The sequence below is a fragment of the Urocampus carinirostris genome, chromosome 4, assembly GCF_059441175.1.
Source record: "Urocampus carinirostris isolate Australia breed hairy pipefish chromosome 4, RoL_Ucar_1.0, whole genome shotgun sequence".
NCBI classification, from domain to species: domain Eukaryota; kingdom Metazoa; phylum Chordata; class Actinopteri; order Syngnathiformes; family Syngnathidae; genus Urocampus; species Urocampus carinirostris.
In genome coordinates, this window is record NC_142352.1 from 44,094,490 (window position 1) to 44,115,967 (window position 21,478).

General features: G+C 37.7%; 1 protein-coding gene and 1 long non-coding RNA gene across 2 annotated transcripts in view; one reads left to right on the top strand and one right to left on the bottom strand.

The window, feature by feature from the left end:
- Positions 1-5,416, top strand: part of LOC148367661 (uncharacterized) — a 33,912-nt gene extending 28,496 nt beyond the window's left edge. The window contains exons 2-3 of the long non-coding RNA XR_015850357.1: positions 2,620-2,743; positions 5,247-5,416. This is a non-coding gene — a long non-coding RNA (uncharacterized LOC148367661). The remainder of the gene's footprint in view (positions 1-2,619; positions 2,744-5,246) is intronic.
- LOC148367660 (CUB and sushi domain-containing protein 1-like) overlaps positions 1-21,478 on the bottom strand; it is a 654,387-nt gene that overhangs the window by 93,234 nt on the left and 539,675 nt on the right. The window contains exons 33-39 of the mRNA XM_088334675.1: positions 15,609-15,725; positions 15,416-15,529; positions 7,484-7,579; positions 7,003-7,206; positions 6,394-6,518; positions 5,588-5,684; positions 2,607-2,711 (exon numbers count right to left, since the gene is read on the bottom strand). Coding sequence (XP_088190801.1) covers positions 2,607-2,711; positions 5,588-5,684; positions 6,394-6,518; positions 7,003-7,206; positions 7,484-7,579; positions 15,416-15,529; positions 15,609-15,725 — 858 coding nt within the window. The remainder of the gene's footprint in view (positions 1-2,606; positions 2,712-5,587; positions 5,685-6,393; positions 6,519-7,002; positions 7,207-7,483; positions 7,580-15,415; positions 15,530-15,608; positions 15,726-21,478) is intronic.

Consider the following 21,478-nt stretch of genomic DNA (forward strand, 5'->3'; position numbering starts at 1 on the left):
ATAGTTAACTCTTGAGTATTAATCACTGACGCCAGCCAGTTACCAATACAACAAAATATTATAATTATTATAATAAAGCCTTCTATTTGTTATTAAGGCATTTATGAAAGGTTTTACAATGTCTGAATCTCCACCCAAGTGACCCAACGAGCCAACATGTGACTCTGAAGAAGATGTCGAAACCTTCAAACCATCATTTTTTTCTTGTGACCAATAAACTTATTATTGCACCACCTTACGTTTCTATAACGCACACACGCTCCTTTGCATTGGTGATAACTGTTATGATTGTTTTCATTTGGGGTGCACATATACTCCAGTCACCATTAAACACATTCCAATCAAAAGGGTAATCTGCAAAGAAATTAAAACACAATAAAGTGTCCTCAGCAGTGTAGTATCCAACACAGAGGCAGCAGATAAAAACTGCAGACGTTGGAGTAAAAAAACCGCAGCAAGTAAGTTCCAAAGACTCAAAAATAACTCAATGTAAAAAGAAAAAGAAAAATAAGGAAGGGGGAAAAAGCAACTCACACGTTTGCCCAAAAGAAGAAGTTCATTGATCTGGAAGTGATTCAAAGCCAAAAGCACTGCCATGACCTGACAGGTGAATGCCTGCACTTTGTACTTTCTGTGTGCACACATTACCGTGTCTATGTACATTGAATCACTACTTCTCTTAGAGGTCTATTGTTCCTGCATTGTGACACAAGCATGTTGACAATATTGCATATGTATTTTGTGTTTTATGTTTACAGTGCATCCGGAAAGTATTCACAGCGCTTCACTTTTTCCACATTTTGTTATGTTACAGCCTCATTCCGAATTGTATTAATTTAATCTCTTATCTCAAAATTCTACACAAAATACTCCATTATGACAATGTGAAAAAGTTTAATTTTTACTTTTTTGGAATTTATCAAAAATAGAAAACTAAGAAATCACATTTATATAAGTATCCACAGCCTTTGGTTAATACTTTGTTCATCCACCTTTGGCAGCAAATACAGCCTCAAGTATTTTTGAATATGATCCCACAAGTTTAGCACACCTATCTTTAGGCAATTTTGCCCATTCTTCTTTGCAATAAGTCTCAAGCTCAATCAGGTTGGATGGGAGACGTTTGTGCACAGCCATTTTCAGATCTCTCTAGAGATGTTCGATCGGATTCAAGTCTGGACTCTGGCTGGGCCACTCCAGGACATTCACGGAGTGGTTCTGAAGCCAATCTTTTGAGATCTTGGCTGTGTGCTTTGGGTCGTTGTCCTGCTGAAAAATGAACCTTCGCCCCACCCTGAGGTCAAGAGCACTCTGGAGCAGGTTTTCATCCAGGATATCTCTATATATTGCTGCATTCATTGTTCCTTCTATCCTGACTAGTCTGCCACTTCCTGCTGCTGAAAAACATGCCCCCAGCATGATGCTGCCACCACTATGCTTCACTGTAGGGATGGTATTGGCCTGGTGATGAGCGGTGCCTGGTTTCCTCCAAACATGGCGCCTGGCATTCACACCAAAGAGTTCAATCTTTGTCTCATCAGACCAGAGAATTTTGTTTCTCATGGTCTAGGAGTCATTCAGGTACTTTTTGGAAAATTCCAGACGGACTTCCATATTCCTTTTACTAAGGAGTGGTTTTTCGTCTGGCCACTCTACCACACAGGCCTGATTGGTGGATTGCTGCAGAGATGGTTGTCCTTCTGGAAGGCTATCCTCTCTCCACAGAGGAACGCTGGAGCTCTGACAGAGTGACCATCGGGTTCTTGATCACCTCCCTGACTAAGGCCATTCTTCCCCGATCACTCAGTTTAGAAGGCCGGCCAGCTTTAGGAAGAGTCCTGGTAGTTCCAAATGTCTTCCATTTACGAATAATGGAGGGCACTGTGCTCATTGGGACCTTCAAAGCAGCATACATTTTTCTGTATCCTTCCCCAGATTTGTGCCTCAAGACAATCTTGTCTCGCAGGTCTACAGACAGTTCTTTTGACTTCATGCTTGGTGTTTGTGCTCTGACATGCACACTCAACTGTGGGACCTTATATAGACAGGTGTGTGCCTTTCCAAATCATGTACAATCAACTGAATTTACTGCAAGTGGACTCCAATTAAGCTGCAGAAAAATCTCAAGGATGATCAGTGGAAAAAAGTTGCACCTGAGCTTAATTTTCAGCTTCATGGTAAAGGCTGTGAATACTTATGTAAATGTGATTTCTTAGTTTTCTATTTTTAATAAATTCAAAACAAGTAAAAAAAAAACTTTTTCACATTGTCATAATGGAGTATTTTGTGTAGAATTTTGAGATAAGATATTAAATTAATACAATTTGGATTGAGGCTGTAACATAACAAAATGTGGAAAAAGTGAAGGGCTGTGAATACTTTCCGGATGCACTGTATATGTCTCCAGGCTTTTATGTGTTTGAATCTGTGTCCTTGTGCAGTACCATTTCAGGTCACTGACTCCAAAAACTAGATGTTCAAGGTTTTGATCTAAGTTTGTGTGTACGTCATACGTCCGCAAGTTTTTGTGTGTATGAACCCTTTGTGTAAGGTGCCTGTATTTAACTATGCTCCATTGAACATGCATGTTGAAGGTTTTGACTTACTTTTGTATTCAAGGTGAAAGCCTGCAGCCACAACGCTAATGTCACTCTGAAAGTGCAGGAGAAGTTGATTGGAAGTGGAGTTCAAGAGGGCAGGGGCTGTAGTTCCTAGAAGAGAAATACCAAAAACAGGATCAGAGGTATTGTAATTTTGCTTTTTCATCATCGACAATACTGATTATTCTCATTGTTGCTTTAGGCCAGTGGTTGTTTGACATTGGGGATTGTTCTTTTAACTTTAACCCAACTGAATGAAACTTAAACAGGTACATGAAAAGGAAATATACATTTTATATGATTAGACTATTTATTTTTAATTCTCCTGAATTTGATTCTGCATTGCACACAGGGCATGGGTGGATTTACTGTGGTGAAATACTAACGATTAAAAAAATAAAAAAAAAGATTGGTCAATTATTTTTTTCAATTAACCAATGAATTGGATTTTAAAAATCAGTCATTTTTCTATTTTCTCCTCTTTCTTCAAATAGTGAAGCATTGGACGGATAGAAAAATAGTGCATACATTAACAGAATATTCTATTATATGAAACAGTAAAAATCCAAGTGTCTCTCAAATAGCTTATCATTATACGAAAATGCATACAAATGTATGATATACACCTGCAAATATGTGAGACACATATTTTATAAAGTGCAAAAAAAAAGACAGACGGACGGACGAAAACGTGAGTACTTTTGTTAGTTCACAAGGCCCTCATGGATTTTTAAACTTTTTAATGTTTTACTTGTACTGAAAGCAGAAGCCCTCCCTTTTTTTATAATCGTAAAATGATAAAATCCCTTTTTCATTCATTCATTAATTTATTCATTCATCAAAATACAGTCTCAAAGCACCCCTCAACCGGACCAAAGTGTTACTACAATTTCGTCGCTGGACCAAGAAGACGTTGGACAGTAAAATGAGGTCTCGAGTCACCGTCTGCTGTAATAAAGTGCTACTACGAACACTTCTCAGCGTCACAACGGAATACAATGCACTCTTATTTGCATTGATTTGATTAATGCTGAGTGGTGTGTAAATCCCGTGACACAACAAATCAATGATAACATGTTTTAATCAGCAATTTAATCATTTTTATTGTTTTGTTGTTGCAGCCCTAAATACAGGGCTGCATGCCATCACTGAACCGTTAAAATATTCAATATTAATCATCAATCACCTGTGGGGATTTTGTTGCTTCTAAATATTATTGCATTTCTTTTCATTGCACTATTGTTAGGATGCGCTGTTGTTCTTTATCCATAAACATAGCACTTTTATCATAACTGGGGCCAGTCTCTAAGCTAGGGGTCAGAAACTTTTTTGACTCAAAGAACCATGAAAGCATTTTTTTTTGTTGAAAAAGCCTCAGTATAAGACAAAATTCAACAACACCTTTAAACCTGCTCTCCAGACAAGACCTTATTCTTCAGCGCATTTTATTTCACTGTGTAACGTTTGATGATTTGATAGAATCCCAGCAATAATAATAATACCAGAGCCTGTGTCCTGTATAAATACAACACTTCAAATCGGTCTCCCTTCCGCAGGTACTTAAGAGTGTTAAGGCTAATTTTGACCATCATTTTTGTAAAAATGTCACAAAATTCTGCAAAGGAAGATACAAACATATTTACCTTCGGGCCAGACAGCAAGGGGCAAGAGGCAGAAGGAATACTTGAGCTCTGTGCTACTCCCATCCCTATCGCTAACCCAATCAAATTGCTCTGGGTACTTTGCTGCCATTTTGGGGGTAATTGTTGTGTCGGTTTTCATCATAAAATGTCTTAACAGTGAACATGCCAGCATGAATTATTTAATTATCCTCCGTATAAAGGATTCCTTAGTGATGTACAGCCAAAATGGGGTATTTTTTGGTGACACCTTGACTGTAAACTGTTGTAAAAAGTGTGCCCAATATATACTGGACAGTACCAGTTACATCTCTAGTGCTGCCTTGGCTTTGCATCCCCATTAATAGAGTATTCCTATGCAAAACAGTCCGTTTTTGTCTCTGAGCCTGATGTACTTATGAAAAGAGCCATATACTGCTAGTGGGCCATAGGTTCCAAACCCCTGCTCTAAGCACAATATTGTAAATATTTTTTCTTGCTTTTTATCCTGATAGTCTTTTATCTTTCTCTTCTGTTTAAAGTCTGTATTAACCTGGAATGCCATGTATTATCTAGTTGCATACAATGTTTACAACATTGAAATCAATGACAATAAAGTCAATTTAGTTCAATTCATTTTAAAAGGTCTTCCAAATTGATCAAGCTATTTAATTCTGGCCTTAAGAAGTATTTTTAAGAATTATTTGGAAGAAAAGGTGCGTGATCCCGATCCCTCGACAGACAAGGAACAAAAAAACAAAGGCAAGCTTCAACAGCGCTCATGCTTGGTGGCAAACATCAGATCACTGTGGAGAGAGTGGGCAGCTCCCCAGCGTGCCTCGTAGAGAAGGGCACATGCGTGCCTTTGCGTGTACGGTGCCCAGTGGGCGGCATATTTCATGTGTGATAGGTATGTGACAGATATGTGCTTGGGGCAGGTCACAGGGGAAAACACTGCTGGGAAATTGTAAAGGTTAGATCATTCTTTATCCCTTTCTTGTCCTCTCTCTCTCTCTTTCTCTTCCAGGCTTCACTCAAAAGTACAAGCGAAGCGTCTATGTGCTTTCTTTTATCCCACTCCTCCTCTACCGCCAGCTCACTCTTACCACAGAGGAGGACTTCTGAACGCTTCAAACGGACATTTAAGATAATATCACATTTCTTGGTATTACACCTCATCCATTATATATCGCTGGCGTGTGCACGCGTGTGCTCTTAGATTAATAACTGTCAAAGCTAATTCATCACATATACTCCCTGTGTGTATGTGTGTGCATACAGCTTTAGTTTAGGAGCTGTCATATCTCATCCATCATGGAGCCTGACCTGCGCATGTGCAAGTGTGTGTGTGAGAGTATATTTTCATACCAGAAAAAGAGCCCAATTTAGGAGCCGTCATGTCTCCTCCGTCGTATATCTCCAGAGAATCCCAGTTGTGCTCAGTGGCAAATGTCATCACTTGAATCTAAAAAGCAAATGATGGAAATAAAACGTATGTTGGATCTGAGGGTCTCTGCACAGTGAAACACAAGGGTTCCTGTCAGATATATTTTTTATAATTTTCATAGTTGCAGAAATAACACAGTGTCACACCCTAAAATTCCCATGAGACTCAAATATCTTTGACCACCACACATTTACTCTTGAGCAATCACAAATTCCCCTATATGCGTACTTTCCAGCAGAATCTGCACCTGATCAGCACAAAACCCACCCACTTGTATTTTCTCGTGAACGTGCCCACAGGCACGTGATAATGTTGCCGCGGGCGTCAGTGTGCCTACAGGCACGGGGTTGGCGACCCCTGTAGTAGATGATTACCTATCCATTGAGTAATTTATTCAAAACGAGCAGCACATAGACTTAATTTATAAATTAATGTGAGAACATAAGAATATGTCTTTCTATGCTGCAGTTAGTACAATGCTTCCATGCTCTGCTAATCAAATTATCAGGAAAGAAAGGTCAATTCATTTGGAAATATGACTGCCTCAACAGTAGCAATCCTGTAGTGTAAGTACTTAATTTGAATCCTGGAAATGGAAAGTTTTCTTGGGTAACTGGCCTTGCACCTATTCATTACCTCAAATGCATGGAAATTTGAAATATTCTCTGAATATATATATTTTTATAAATATATACTCTAGATTAAAATAGTTTATTAGCATCTGTACCTGTATCCCTGCTCCTTCGCTGACGTGTATTCTCCACAGACAGTTGAGACTATTTGGGTATGGCTCAGGAAAGCCGGGAGATAAGATGGTTCCGCGGCGCTCAGTCAAATTCCCACTGCACGGAACTGAATAGAAGACGAAAATTACAAACTCTTAAGGAAAGTTTATTAACCAAAGAGGAAAGGAAAATTCAGGGCTGTTAGAAAATGAAAATCCAGCCCAGATATAATTTAAAAAAAAAAACGACTAGCTCACATTCTGGGGCCCTGAAGAACAAGCCAAGTGATACTATCAAAGAAAGCGACAATTACACCAACAGCAGAAATGCACACCGTTTAGATATATATTTTGTTTAACAGCATTAGTATTGAAATCATGATGATAATATAGTGTCTCAGGAGTGTTAAGTTAGAACCGACGTGATGCAAGAGCAATAAGATGCAATAAAAGTCAAGTTGATCGCCTTTCCCTTGAGAGATAATATCAAGATAGCTTGTACTACTTTGTTTGCAGAGTGTATTGGTGTTGCATCACATTTTATAAGACAAAATCTCATTCCAGTTAGTTGCTCGATTTATATAGGAAGAAGCAATGTTTTATGTGCCTTACCAATGCAGTTTGGCGCCGTGGAGTTCCACTGTGCCAAAGCACCTGGTACAGCCTGGCACCGGATGGCGCTGGACCCTTTCAGCAGATATCCCGGAGTGCACTCGAAACGGACCACCGAGCCAGCCGAGAACTCTGTCCCGATCCGCCTTCCATACCGTGGCTCTGGCACTGAGCTACACTGACTGTCGCTGGTCCGAGGCACAGCTTCAGACAAAGGACATAAAAAAGGGATGAGAATGGGGTGGAATGATGATTCCCAAAATGATAAAAAATAATCCAATGAGCCCCACTCACCATTCTACCTCGCTAAATGGATCTGTACTTTTCAAATGACATGTATTGGTGTTGCTTTATTTTACTTTTGACTTAAAGAGGAAAGATTCCCCCTTTTTTTTACAAAATTATTTCATATCACGCTCGAGCCGATTATTTAGATAAAAACATTGGTGAGTAAGCTTTTGAAACATTTTAGCTACGTTACCTTGGAAGACAAAGTGAAATCCCTTAGCTGGTTTGCCGCTCTTGGCATTGAACCTCAGCATTATCTGATGTGACGTTGCCAGGGGTAACGTCTCTCCTGGAAAACACAAGTAGCGAGCACGGAAATTGAGTTTTGAAAAAGATCTTTGGTTCATTTGAAAATGTCTTTCGGAATGGTACATTTGAAACAGACTCTTACAAATTCAGTAATGACCCAGGCATCTGCGCTAATTCAAACCTTTCATGTAAGAAGGTTTTGATGGCTGATTTTGCTTCCTGTCAGCTGTGACACAACGTTTTGCAAACAATGGTAATCGATTTCCCTATGGTAAGCAATATGGTCACTCACATTTGTTGATTTTTTTTTAGATTTAAGCATTTTAAGCTACTAAGAGAGTGTGCCCTGTCTCTCATGCAGAGCAAATGACGAGGACAAGTTTGGGGGCCTTAGGATTGGGCGTCCACCTCCGAGACTGGGTGGTCAGGTTTGAGACTTTTATGCGTCTCCTGTGACTTTTATGCATCTCTTGTTTAAAAGACAAATACACATTCCTTGAACATGTTTCTTGAGATCAACAACTAATCCAAAATGCACCAAAATAACATCTAAAGGGACAGAGATAGAGAAAAAGAGCAGCAGCTAGCTGGCTAGCTAGATAGATACCATAAGTCAGGGGTAGGGAAGCTGTTTGACTAAAAGAAGGATAAAAGCAAAATCTTTTTATATTTTAGGGGAGCAAGTGCCACACCATATATTTTGAGACAAAAATCTTCAAAACTGCTGAACCTAGCTCAAGACAATAACTTATTTTTAGCACATTTTATTTCCCTGTGTGACATCTTATAATTTGATAAAGTCCACGGAATAATAATTTCCCGAGAGCCCATTTTAAATACAGCATTTAAAATTGGTCTGTATGATACCACCATCAGTCCCAGCACTGGATTGGCTTTGCTTCAGTGCTATATTTTGTATGGAATGTATGTTTAAGGTTTATAGAAGTATGTTTAAGGCTTGTATAAGTAACCTGTATTGTTTTAAAACAGAAAAATAAACGTTTGATAAAATTATATGCTGTATAACGTTACAAAGCAGGTTGAATAATAAAGAATGGTACTGGAAAACAAAGCTACACATTAGGCCTTGACATTATGTTGTATGAAGCCCTTTTGAGACTCATGATTAAGGGCTATACAAATAAACATGACTTGACGATAAAGATGAATAAAGTTCCGTTTAACTTAATTTTGGAAAAGTTGGGTGACTTCCTCCTCCGTCGTAAAAAGTGGAGGAATTTTATTTTATTTTCATTTTCTCAACCGCATCAAGCTTTCTTATTCCACTTTCATTTCAAAAGGAAAGGCCTCTTCTTTACTGACCATATTGAATAGATGCACGAGATATTTAACAATAAAAGGTTCTTAGCGCGCTAAGGGTACAGTGCAATGTGTTTACACACGAACTAGGATGTAGAAACCAGATTTCTTCTTTGGTGTGGATGCTGGCTGACCTCTCACAGTGCCACGCAGCAAAAAGAAGCACTACAGCACTGTCCTCTACTCGGAAAAAGGTGCACACGATACAAAATCTAACTTACAGCAATGTTCAGATATTTTTCAACATCCCGAAAAAAATGTTCATATCTACCGTTTTGCATAAGTCGAATGGTCGTAAGTAGGGGAGTGTCGGTACAGAGCTTTGTGTATTATTATCTGGTTCCAGAGGCGACTGGGGTGGCGTCAGTAATAAGGCATGAGCGGTGCTGCTGGTCTGGGCTGCTGATACGCCTAGGCTAACAACACTCCAATGCCACCGCTGCAAACCCTGTATCTAGCCAACGCTAGGTCCATTAGCCATGAAATGGATGACCTGGAGCTACAACTTGTGGGAAACAGCGACATTTGGGACGGTTTTATTTCAATCATAGTGGAGATTTGGCTCAATTCGACGACACCAAATACTAGCGCGGACCAAGCCAGCTGTTCTCTAAATTGCTTTCCTACATTGAATGGAGAAACCCTCAAAAGTCGTTTGACTTTTGTATGACAGTAAAACCATCCTTTTAAGTGCAATTATGTGTTGTGTGTTATTATTGGTAGATCTATGATCGTGATTTTGTTAGTTGTATACTCTCATGTGGTAATGATCTCATCTCGAGGAAGGTTTAACCGTTGGGGGCTTTTATGAAGGTGCAACGCTACTTCACGGATTTTTATCTTTCATGGGCGGTTCTGATCCGTATTAACCACAAAAAAGTGAGGGGTCTCTGTATTTGTTGGAAACATTGAGAATGTTTGTGTCATGTCAGGATTGTTCTTCTACAGAAACTGTCATTTTCCATTATGAAATATTTTTGAAAAAACACCAGGCCAAAGAGCCTCCAAAGCCTCTTGTTGCTTACCCCTGGTCAACATATGGGTGAAAATAAATCTGTATCTAGATAAGTGGTTAAACTTTGTGTTTCAGGTACCAATTTAACTACACAGATACACCTGATAGCTAAAATGAGTTGCTATGTGTTGACTATCACTAATTACAGTAGATACTATGCGTTGTTGCTAGCTTGTTACCTATAGATTGTAACCAATTAGGTGACGAAACACCTTTTTCCTAAAGCGATAATTTCCAAGAAAAAAAAACCACAGCCATTTCTTATAAACTTCCTATTTCCTCAAAAACCCAAACCATCGCAGGAATTCAATAGCCCCACATGAGCTTTCACTGATCAAAACACATCAAACACCACCAGTTCTTCATATTTAACTCAAACTCATTTGTTTTTCAGCTAAGAAATGTTGACGACTCAACTTTGTAATAGACTTTTCCAATAAAGAAAATAAGCTAATTATAAATTATACCTAATCTTTACTACACAATTGTTAATATATTTTAGAGCCATACCAATTATTACAGTGTATCAATCGCATGCCATGTAATTTACAGCTACCTCTTCAGTCCAGTCTGAATTAGCGGTAAGTACGCAAATGAACGGGCACTATGAGCCATTTCTTGACAGTGAAATTTCCTATTTTATCTGTGAAGACTCGGCTAGTGTAGAAGGTATTTGGGCCAACCCTAACCCCCACCGCATGCCCGGTTCCGTGTCGGACGGCACTGCTATTGCCAAATCATTCTCGCTGTGGCACAGTCTGCATGCCGGTGCACAACACGTCGTGGGGGGCAATGCGGGTAAACAGACGCAAAATTCTGTCCTTTGTAACAAAATTTAAGTTAACAAGACTGTACAACTGTCGAGATTAAGAACCTTAAGGCTGAAAGTTGTAGATAAAACCATTTCCTGCTTGCTCGCCTTGGAATTATCCAACGTGTCGCTATTAAATCAACACACCAGTGTATTCCTTGTTTAACGTCGGTTGGTGCGACCAATTTGGTGAATCACCATAAGCAGTAATTTTTCTCTAGACCTTCCAGAATCCACATTTGAGCCAACTCTGGATCTGATTGGCCAAATCAAAAGTTTCATTCCAACTTATTTGTTCTCATGAGAGCCTTGAGATCCTGTTCTGTAAGCCTTGCGGTAGATTTCTGATTCTAGCAACAATTAATGGTTGAAATGTGATTGGTTGAATGTTTAAATATAAAATTACACATCTGGAAGCAATGCAAACAGGGGGAAAGAATTGGAAGGAACCATACAGATAATTTGGAATTATTTAATTAGTATTGATGGAAAAACATGTATTAACATTCCATGATTCAGATACTTTTAACATAGCCAGAGAAGGGCTTGCCTTCTTGGCCCACCATTGCAGCGTATTATAAGAGAGTTTGCAGCTGATGAAGGGAATAGATATGTAGAGCTCAGGACAGTTGACTGTTTCCTGCATGGCCCCAGTGAGGCATTTCTGTCGCCAAGGCAGCCTCAAAGATAAGCCACAATGGATTCTCACTAAATACATCACTGCCAAATATAGTGAGATAACAACTGCTGGTGTTGTGGTCTCATGGCCCCCAAGAGTGGCGTTCTGGGAGACAATTTCATTATATTGCGCTTACAGTATGTGCTCAGGTTCTCCTTAAACAACTTGATGGTTTCTTTAAAAAAAAAGAAAAGAAAATCATCTTTAGCCTGTGTTTACACCGGTACTGTTGTGAATGCTCAGTCATAGGATTGATCAAGAGGGGGGATAAGGGAAAAATGTTTTATTGTTTCAGTTGATTGCAGTTTGATTTGAATACATTAAACGGAGTAAGTTGTAAGAAAACCTGAAATATTTAGTATGTGTAAGGTTGAATAAAAAAATACATCTGAAAAACGATTTTAAAAAAAATGCAATTTAATAAGATTAGAATTAGCACATCTCCATTAGAGTTTTTTGCACTACCAAAAAAAAAAAAAAAACGCTCACACACAATGAATACAAAAACATGAGTAGAAAATATGTCATTTTGCAAAATGTTCTCATTTAGAATATGTTGGATTATTTTGCTCATTTTACGTATTTTTGTCTTATCCTGGTCGAAAATACTTCTTATAATGAGCAAAAGTATATCTGCCCTCTGCGAAACAATTGATTATTTTAAGATTTGTTTTTACTTATTGGAGAAGCAAGAAAAAATATCTTAAATAAGAAAAAATATAGTGTCTGAATCAGCTAATTTTTTTGGCCAAAAAGGGGCAAAATATAATTTTCTTAAACAAATGCGAGCTGTAACAAAAAGCACATTCCTAAATAATTAAGAGAAAATCCGACTTGTTTCAACCTGTTGTTTGCATTATTTCATGCAGTTTAATATATTATTAACTTCCTTTCAAATTATGAGAAGAATTATCATTAATTTGCAACACATGGCAATGGTAGATGGTTTTCCTCCTTTTAAGTATTAACAATACAATGGCAACACTTAAAACTTACATTTCCAGTTCTATTATAATTTGTTTCCTATTATCGGACATTATTATTAGTCTGCTTCATTTCATTTTTGCCATTTTTAAAGATAATTTACCTCTTAATTTAAAAGCTGAACTATGCCATGCATCTTAAAAACTTTGAGGAAACTATAATACACACCACACTTGCTATAAATATTATAAAAGAGCCTTCCTGGAAATGATCAAATCCCTTACTTTAAACAGCCACTGTCACAAATAATTCATGTTTTCATCCCTCTCTTGCCGACCTGGTGAGACATCCTTTACAGTTTAGGTTACGCAGAGCAGCCTCGGAGAGGCGGGCACCCTCCTCGACAGCAGAGACAAAGCCGTAGGCAGAAGCGAAGCTGCGTCTGAAGGCTTTAAGGGGCGGAAGGTTTGCAATTGAGGCACTGAACCCTTAAAAAACGATACAGCAATTGTCCATGGAATAAAAAGTCAAGAAAATTATTCCAATATTGGTTGATAGTTACAGGCCTGTGCGGGGGAAAAAAACAATTTGCATACTGCTGACGTCAGGCTTATCCAATTTTAAGTGCACTTGATCCTTTTTTTGGATTTCAACAACATTCACAAGTCACAAAAAGTCTATATAGTGATATTTACAGGGAGCCTACGGTCACAATTAATCACGAATCTGCGGTGTGTCTGTTCCTATTCCCAATTTATCCGCATTCAATGGATTCCTCGAAAAATGCATCATGTGCATCTCTAGGCACATTAGAGCAGTATTTCCCAACTGATAGGTCAGGACCCAAAAGTGGGTCGTGGGCCTTTTCCATGGCAAAATATTCCTAAGAAGAAAAACAAGTAGATGGCATTAATGCCCTGCTGGATCTTTTCTACCAGTTCAGTCAATAAGTGCATTTGAGAGGGACCACATCACATTTTATTGTTTATTTGTTGGTTTTACATCTTTTTCTGCCCATAATTATGGGTCCCAAGAAAGTTAGGCATAAAAGGGAAGGCAAAATGAAAAACAGTGACGACAACAATCAAGTAGAAGAAGTAAACGATTGCGAAATACAAAAACGGTGTACAAGTGTGTGCCATCAATGTGCTGGCGGAAGGACTGTAAATTGTTGAAGAATGTTATATTTTTAGCTTTTGCTGGTATATTAATCTTCATTAACTACATAATTTAATAATGATCAATGTTTAGGTACACACTTTATCAACATGTATAATTTATTTTAGTATTTTTATTTTAGACTGTTTCAAAGCAGTTTTGGGGGGCTTCTCATAAAGAATGTGAGCTTTTATGTTATTATACGATGCTTAGTCTTTTTGTTTTTGTTCACCATTTCGGTTTTTGAAAAAAATAAAAATAAATGTGTTCCATGATATTTTCTTCAAACGGCACAATCATTTCAATGGATACATTTGAGAAGTGGTCATTTTATTCATTTCATTAGGGTAGAATGGTGGGTGTTTAAGTCAAACCAGCTTTAAAGTTTTTATACTATAGAAAATGAAAGCAAGAGTGAGAGCATAGAAATAGACGGGGTTTGACGGTTTAACATGATTTTAAAAAGTTAAGGGTCCAAAACCTATTGTCCGTCATTATTCCGTGTGCTTCTTTTTTTTTTAGGGCACTTTTGAACAGGGCACCAATAATTGGTTGCTTGTTTTAAAGATTATGACGAGAGGTCAGTTGCCTTTTCTTTTACCTTTTTTTTTCTCTTTGTGAGCAAAAAAGGGCTAGGTTTGACAGAGGACAAGGCAGACGGGTGGTAATGGTGAGCAAAGACCATATAATATATATATTAATATGTTTTGTTGGTTTTGCAAGTAAGACTATTTACTTTGAAGAAAATTACAAGAAGCCTGAACAGCCAAGTGTTGTAAATACTTAAGGCAACCCTCCTGACACCCTAACACCTCTATCATCATTTTTTAAAATACAATTGTATATACAATGTACAATTTTAAACACACTAAATGTAAACAAAGGGTATGTATCTAAGGTTAACGTGGCGTACCACACTTAGTGGGTGCACGAACTGTAGATGGTTGACATTAAATAGCCAATAAACATTTTTATTTTTTTTAAAATCTACTTCAGATTTGTTTTTGTAATAATGGTGAATACTAGGCTTATGTTGGTACAAGCATTGTTCTGCTTTCAAAACCAATTGAAATAGAAAAATAAGTCTAATGGCTATTTAAAATCAAAGTGTGTAAACATTTTTGGGAAATCCCTTATACAATATTTGGTTATATTTTGTATAGAACTTTGCTAGACCATCTTATCTTTGCTAGAATATCTTATCTTAATATGAACATATTCAGAAATGAATGTGACTTATATTTAATAAAGGATTTTGTTTTACCTATATGGAGGTTTACCTGCTCTTAAACATGTTGTGCTCTTATGAGACAACGTAATGATGTAAACACTCTTTCTTTGGACATACACAGTGTCTCTTAACTTACGGATGCCATAGCACGAGTGACACAGTATGTATTAGACTTTCCCTATCGCTGCATTGGTGTGCGTAATTGATTCTTTAAGTACAGTAGTTTTTCACCTCTGCTTTGTTAAGTTTACTGCATCAATCTAGGCTTAAAAAACACTTCGATTAAATAGCTTATGAATGACCTATATTTCATGTTGACAATATCTATGTATTTTTTTGTTATTGCAACATCCGTTGTGGCCTGGTCATCCTGGAAGGGGGGATTACCTCATGTGCGGTCCCTTCTTAAGGTTTCTTCTTTTTACTCAGTCTGAAGTTTTTTAGTTTTTCCTTGCCCTTATGTAGGTTTTAGATCAAGTGATGGTGTAAAAATAGTCCATGGTTTGCAATAATATGTGGTCTGTGCAGCCCTTTGAGACTCCTTGTGATTAAGGGCTATGCAAATAAACATGATTTGACTTGACTCAGAATGTCAATGTTCAGCGCATCCCTGTGGACATTCTGTGTAAAAGGTTCATAATATATATATATATATATATATATATATATATATATATATATATATATATATATATATATATATATATATATATATATACTACATATAACAATTCTTACCTGTATGAGATCCTGCAAGAGAACTCAGCAATCGTGAGTTCTCATTTGCGCCATCAAATAGCTCCACTGAGTCATTCATTGCTGTCTGGAAGTATGCAAACTGACCAAATACAACTGGAAAGGACGATCAGAGGCATTGTAAATTACAGGAATTAACTTTTTGTTATTTTATCCATTTGCAAACGAAACATACCAAACTGTTGAGGCACCTTGATGAAGTAGGAGCAAGTTTGTTTTGTTGTGTAGTTTAAAGGGTAGTTTGGAGACAAAACTATTCCCTCAGATCCGCCATACTGCCCACCGCACGGAGCTGAAAAAACACAGAAGTAGATTATTTAAAAATTTGAATCTAAAAATGACCTCTAGCAAATAAGTGTCATGGCAAAATAACTGCTGTTTTTTAGTTTGTTTGTAAATATTTTACCCGGCTAACACAAAACTAATTGATAACACAAAACTAATTGATTTAAACACAATCTATAAATAGGTAACATCATACAAAAAATTTATAGTGGGTTTTTGAGGCTCTTCTAAGGAAAAGGACTAGGGATAGAGAAAAAAAGACAGGGTTCTGATCAGAAAGAAATCTAACTTTAAAATGAGAGTTCTTCACTTAAATGTTTTGATTACCATTTGAAAGTCATATTTAAATCTCAGAATGCTGATGATATTTTCCCCAGAAATCTGGCAAATGGATTAGAATTACTTGACAAAAATATTTTTACAGGATCATATTGAGAACAAAAACAAGCATAGGTTAAATTTTACATATGTTGAGATTTCCCTGTTCTTAAATATGCTGTGCTTAGAAGAGGCAACATATAGATGAAACTGTTGTTCCTTTGGACATACACATTCAGTCTTATGGAGGTCGTAGCAGAACAGACACACCATGGATAAGACTTTCGGCTTCAACACTTTTGTTCTGTGTAATAAACCCTGTAAGTACAATAGTTCTCGAGTTCAGAGATTTTTGTGAATTATTTTCTTGAAAAAGTGCATCACTTTGGATGTTGGTATTTAACAAAAGAGGATCAGTTAAAAGAGGCATTTCACCTAAATTGAGTTATCGAACTTTGAAGTGAACATTTCTTTACTTAATGTCAAAATCCCAACAAAAAAGTTATACTTTAATTTCAGAATTTTTACTTTAAATCCAACATTCCGATGTCTTTCATTAAAAATGACTTTAAAATCGCAATCCTGTGAAGTGGATCAGAATTATCAAGATTTTGATTTCAGTATTTAAAATACAACATGTTTTGCCCATAACAATTTGATGTGTGGTGTATATCCTTTACATACATCTCAATGTCAATTATGCAAATGACCTTGGATAATACTATCCCATCTTTGCATGATTATTATTAAAATAAAAACACACCGCTTACTCGACCTGGCTCTTTTTCATTTCAGTGATGCACTATCGACAACAAAACTGAATTTAGAAGGAATTTGCTGATAACTGCCTTTCACCAGAACAGCCCACCCCCCGAAAGACCTCCCCAGCCCAAGAGATCGCCCTCCTTCCCGCCTGACTGGTTAGGAACAGCAGCAATTTTGCATGATCATCAAGATCATGGCAGCTCATTTACCAAATCTCCTTAGTACAATATACTCTGTGTAGGCTAGTAATCTTATCAACATTATGGAAGAGGAAATATTTGACTATGCAACAAAATGATATGTCTCAGAAACAGCTGGAGAACAGTGTTGGAAAACTATTTTGGACATTCCCATATCCATGGAAAATTAAAATGATATGATATTGCATTCATTCTCAGACAAATATTGGTCAATGGCTGTAAAATTAGGCATTTGTGTGTCAAATTCAGATTTTAAACAGTCAGCCAGTACACATTGACTGACTGTGCTCTTGTCAGCAAACTTTAAATGAGAATCACGGGTAATACGAATGGGCAAAAAAAAAAAAAAGGAAAGTTTGTGTTTTTATGAATATATATTTTCTAATACTGGTCTAAGTACCGTATTTTCCGCACTATAAGGCGCACCTAAAAGCCTTTATTTTTTTCAAAAGCTGAAAATGCGCCTTATAATACAGTGCGCCTTATATATGGATCAATATTAAGTCGCAAAGTCTTGCAACTAATGCAAGCAGCCGCCAACTAGATTTTCCCCCGAACGCGAAGTAGTCCGCGGTGTATGCTGGGATTTATATACCGGCGTTTCATTGGCTAACCAATGTGTCAATCATCATTTGAATCGATCACTATTGGCTAAAGTTATTCGGAGGTAAAGGGGGCGGATCCTTTTTATCATTTACAGGGTCGCATAGGCTAAAGGGGCAAAACAAAGCCTGCAATTGGCCGAAAAAGATGTGTCAATCATCAGTTGAATCGATCGCCAATGGCTAAAGTTATTCGGAGGTAAAGGGGGCGGATCCTTTTTATCATTTGCAGGCTTGCATAGGCTAAATGGGCAAAACAAAGCCTGCAATTGGCCGAAAAAGATGAATGTGAATAGCATGTTCGGTAGAACTACAGCATGGAGAAAACAGTATTTTACTATTCTGTATTGTATTTGTAAATATTTTACTCTCCTGGATTTACTACACTCACGGATATAAGAGGACCATGGTTGCACATTATTATTGAACACAATGACTTCGGTGAGCTACTCCGGCTATATATTTTCCCAGTATCTTGTTTCAGACTGATCTCGATGTTTCTGTGATATCGATTTTTAAATTAAACTCAGTTCCAAGTCTTTACTGTCATATGCACAGTAAAGTTGCGAGCGAAAAAGAAAATAGAAACTAAGGAATGGTTGGCATTTCTTGAATCCCAAGACATTAACCTTCCGAATGATATTTGGAACAATGCATTTGAGTGACATCGTACGGACACTGTTTCCGTACATGTCTGAGAGACTTATTTGCTTCTTTGCAAGCTTTCGGAATGTTAAGGGGGTAATAAGTTTGACTGAACTTCCTGACTGTTTTGTCGATGTTCCCATTGTAGCGCCTTATAATCCGGTGTGCCTTTTGTACAGAAAATATAGGACCAAAATCTATTTTTTCTGGGGTGAGCCTTATAACCCGGTGCGCCTTATAGTGTGGAAAATACGGTATTTATAGTTTATCATGAAAAAAAACACGACCAAAATCCTAATCCTAGCTCTAACCCTGTAATTCGTATAGGCAAAAAAAAAAAGGAATGTGTCTTTTTATACGTATTTTTGCAAATACTGGTCTATGTAGTGATAGTTTATCTTGAAACAAACCCTAAACATAACACTAACCCTAAACCTATAATTGGAATAGGCAAAAAAAAATGCAATTTTTGTGTCTTTTTATATATTTTGTTCCTAATACTGGTCGAAGTATTTATAGTTTATCATGACAAAACCCTAACCCTAACACTAACCCTTACCCTAACCCTAACCCTAACCCTGTAATTTGAAAGGGCAAAAAAGAAAGCTAAGTTTGTGTCTTCTTATCGTATTTTTGCAAATACTGGTCTATGTAGTGATAGTTTATCTATCTATCTATATATTTTGTTCCTAATACTGGTCGAAGTATTTATAGTTTATCATGACAAAACCCTAACCCTAACACTAACCCTAACCCTAACCCTGTCATTGGACTGGGCAAAGTAAAAAAATAAGGAAAGAGAAATTGCAATTTTTGTGTCTTTTTATATATTTTGACCCAAATACTGGTCTAAGTATCTATAATTTATCATGAAAAACCCTTACCCTAACCATAACCCTAAACCTAACCTTAACCCTAACTCTAACCCTGTTTGGAAAGGGCAAACAAAAAAAAAAAAAACTTTCGAAGTTGAAAGCTTTAGGTACTTGGGTTGTGATGTGGCTGCAGTTGGTGAAATGGAGTGTGAGGTATTGCACGGAGTGAATCAAGGAAGCAAGGTTTTGGGTGCTCTGAGGAGAGTGATGAACAACAAGAGTTTGAGTATGGATGTTAAGAGGGGACTGTATGAGAGTGTGATTGTGCCGACTGTGTTGTATGCTGCAGAGACTTGGCGGCTGAACGCAGATTTGAGAAGGAAATTAAATGTTTTTGAGATGAAGTGTTTGAGGAGTATATTAGGAGTGAAAAGATCGGATAGATTGAAAAACGAAATTGTGCAAGACAGAACTGGAGTGGTAGTGGAACTGAGCAAGCGTGTCGACAAGAGTACTCGGTTGGTTTGGACACATGGAGAGGATGGATGAGGAGCGAATGTTGAAGAGGATCTACAGAGCAGAAGTCAATGGAAGGAGACCAAGAGGAAGGCCGCGATTGACGTGGATTGATGGTGTTATGAGTGCACTGCAAGAAAGAGGTCTAAATCTAGTGGAAGCTAGAGCTCTTGTTGGTGATATGAATGAGTGGAGAGGTGTTGTAAAAGGATAGTGGGATGTTTGGACGGGTTCTAAGGGATGAGCAGGGCGCCTGTATGATACGGCAGGGGTAAACCGGTGAAAGCTGTCGGGCCCTGCTGTTGAACAAAAAAGTGTGTTGTGTCATCCCGAGTGACATGTCTGCTAGCTTGTGTCCCGTTTCATCTGGAGGGACGAAAGCATGACCAATTTAGGTGCCTAGGTGCCTAACTTGTTTGGGTGTTTGGACATTTGGGTTGGCCATGGTCCAAAAATGTTTGTATGTCTTTTTTGCTATTTTTTTTCCCCTTTTTTTTATTTTTTGTTATTGTGTGTGTGTTTGTCTTGCTGTCGGTCACCCCTCTTGAGGGATATGACCAAGGTAGATAGGTAGTGTTTTTCACTGTTAATGTTTAGTGTTAATTTTCCTTGGTTCCCCCCTTTTTAAGTCATTCATGAAAAAATATAATACTTGATAATATCTGGATTAAACAAAAATAAAGAGCAATTTGAGCGCCAAAGGAGACTACCCTTTTTAGTAAACCAAGCTGAAAGAGCCTGTCCTCTAAAAAGCGCACAAATGTAAGTAGTTTTCCATAACTACGCATGTATTTGCAACGAAATATATTGAGATATCTTAGTTAGACACAAATGAATGAGAAAATCGTGTTTTCGCCTTAAAACATGAACATTGCAAAATCGCTACTTTAAACTGCACAAATTTACCGAGGCAGTCGCAAACTACTCTTCACCCTCCAAACCGTAGAGTTGGATAACTTGAGAAAATCACGGTTCAGCCTATCCCTGTTTTTATCTTAAATGAGTCGTTCTTTTACATCTACATGGCCAGTCGCTAAAGCAGCACAGTCACAATAACGTTCTGGATATATGCGCTTGTTTACTGCACACAATTTCGGGTGTCGTGTTATATTTACAATATGATTCTTTCATGTGAGATCAGAATGCATTAGTTTTCATCATGTATCATGAGTAATGTTTCCGAATTTCACGTGGAAATACAGATGAAACTAATAACTATCACATAGTCCACTGCCTTCTCTGTAAACACATATTAAATAAACTAATTACCTTCTCAAAATGTTGTCCAAATGTAGAGACCATTCTAAAGCATATTTGTTGCTGGCCAATTGAAGGCTCTTCCAGCCATAAGAATAACATGTCAGGTTTGTGTATCTATACACTATCAAATAATTATTCCGAACACATCCTATAATTTATATTTTTTTTTTCCTGAAAGTAAACTATTATTTAACCCAGTGATTTGTAGTTGTTTTCTATATAACAGGCACATAGTTCACACACAGTGTCTCACATCATTATGAAATAAACCACCAAGGTGTTACTCAAAATAAAGACGTTTATTGAATAGTAATGCAGAAAAGCACAGGATGCAAATGTGGGTCTGACTTCCAGAGCCTGAAACATGGCTTTTGGGCAATGTATTCCATATCAACTGTGGACAATTCTGTGTACGGTGGACCTGGGAACACTGACAACCTGTGACACCACGCGGTAGGACAGACCGTGGGCCAGCCAGTACACGTAGATCAGGAGACCTCCAGCCATGGTCCTGTTCCCTCTTCAGCAGCTCCTGTAGGGCCCACATGACCTTCTTGCTCAACTTTAAGGCCCGGTCACACAGCCTTTCACGGGCGTATCGAGGCTGAATCACGGCCAGACATTTCTGCCCGTGAAGCA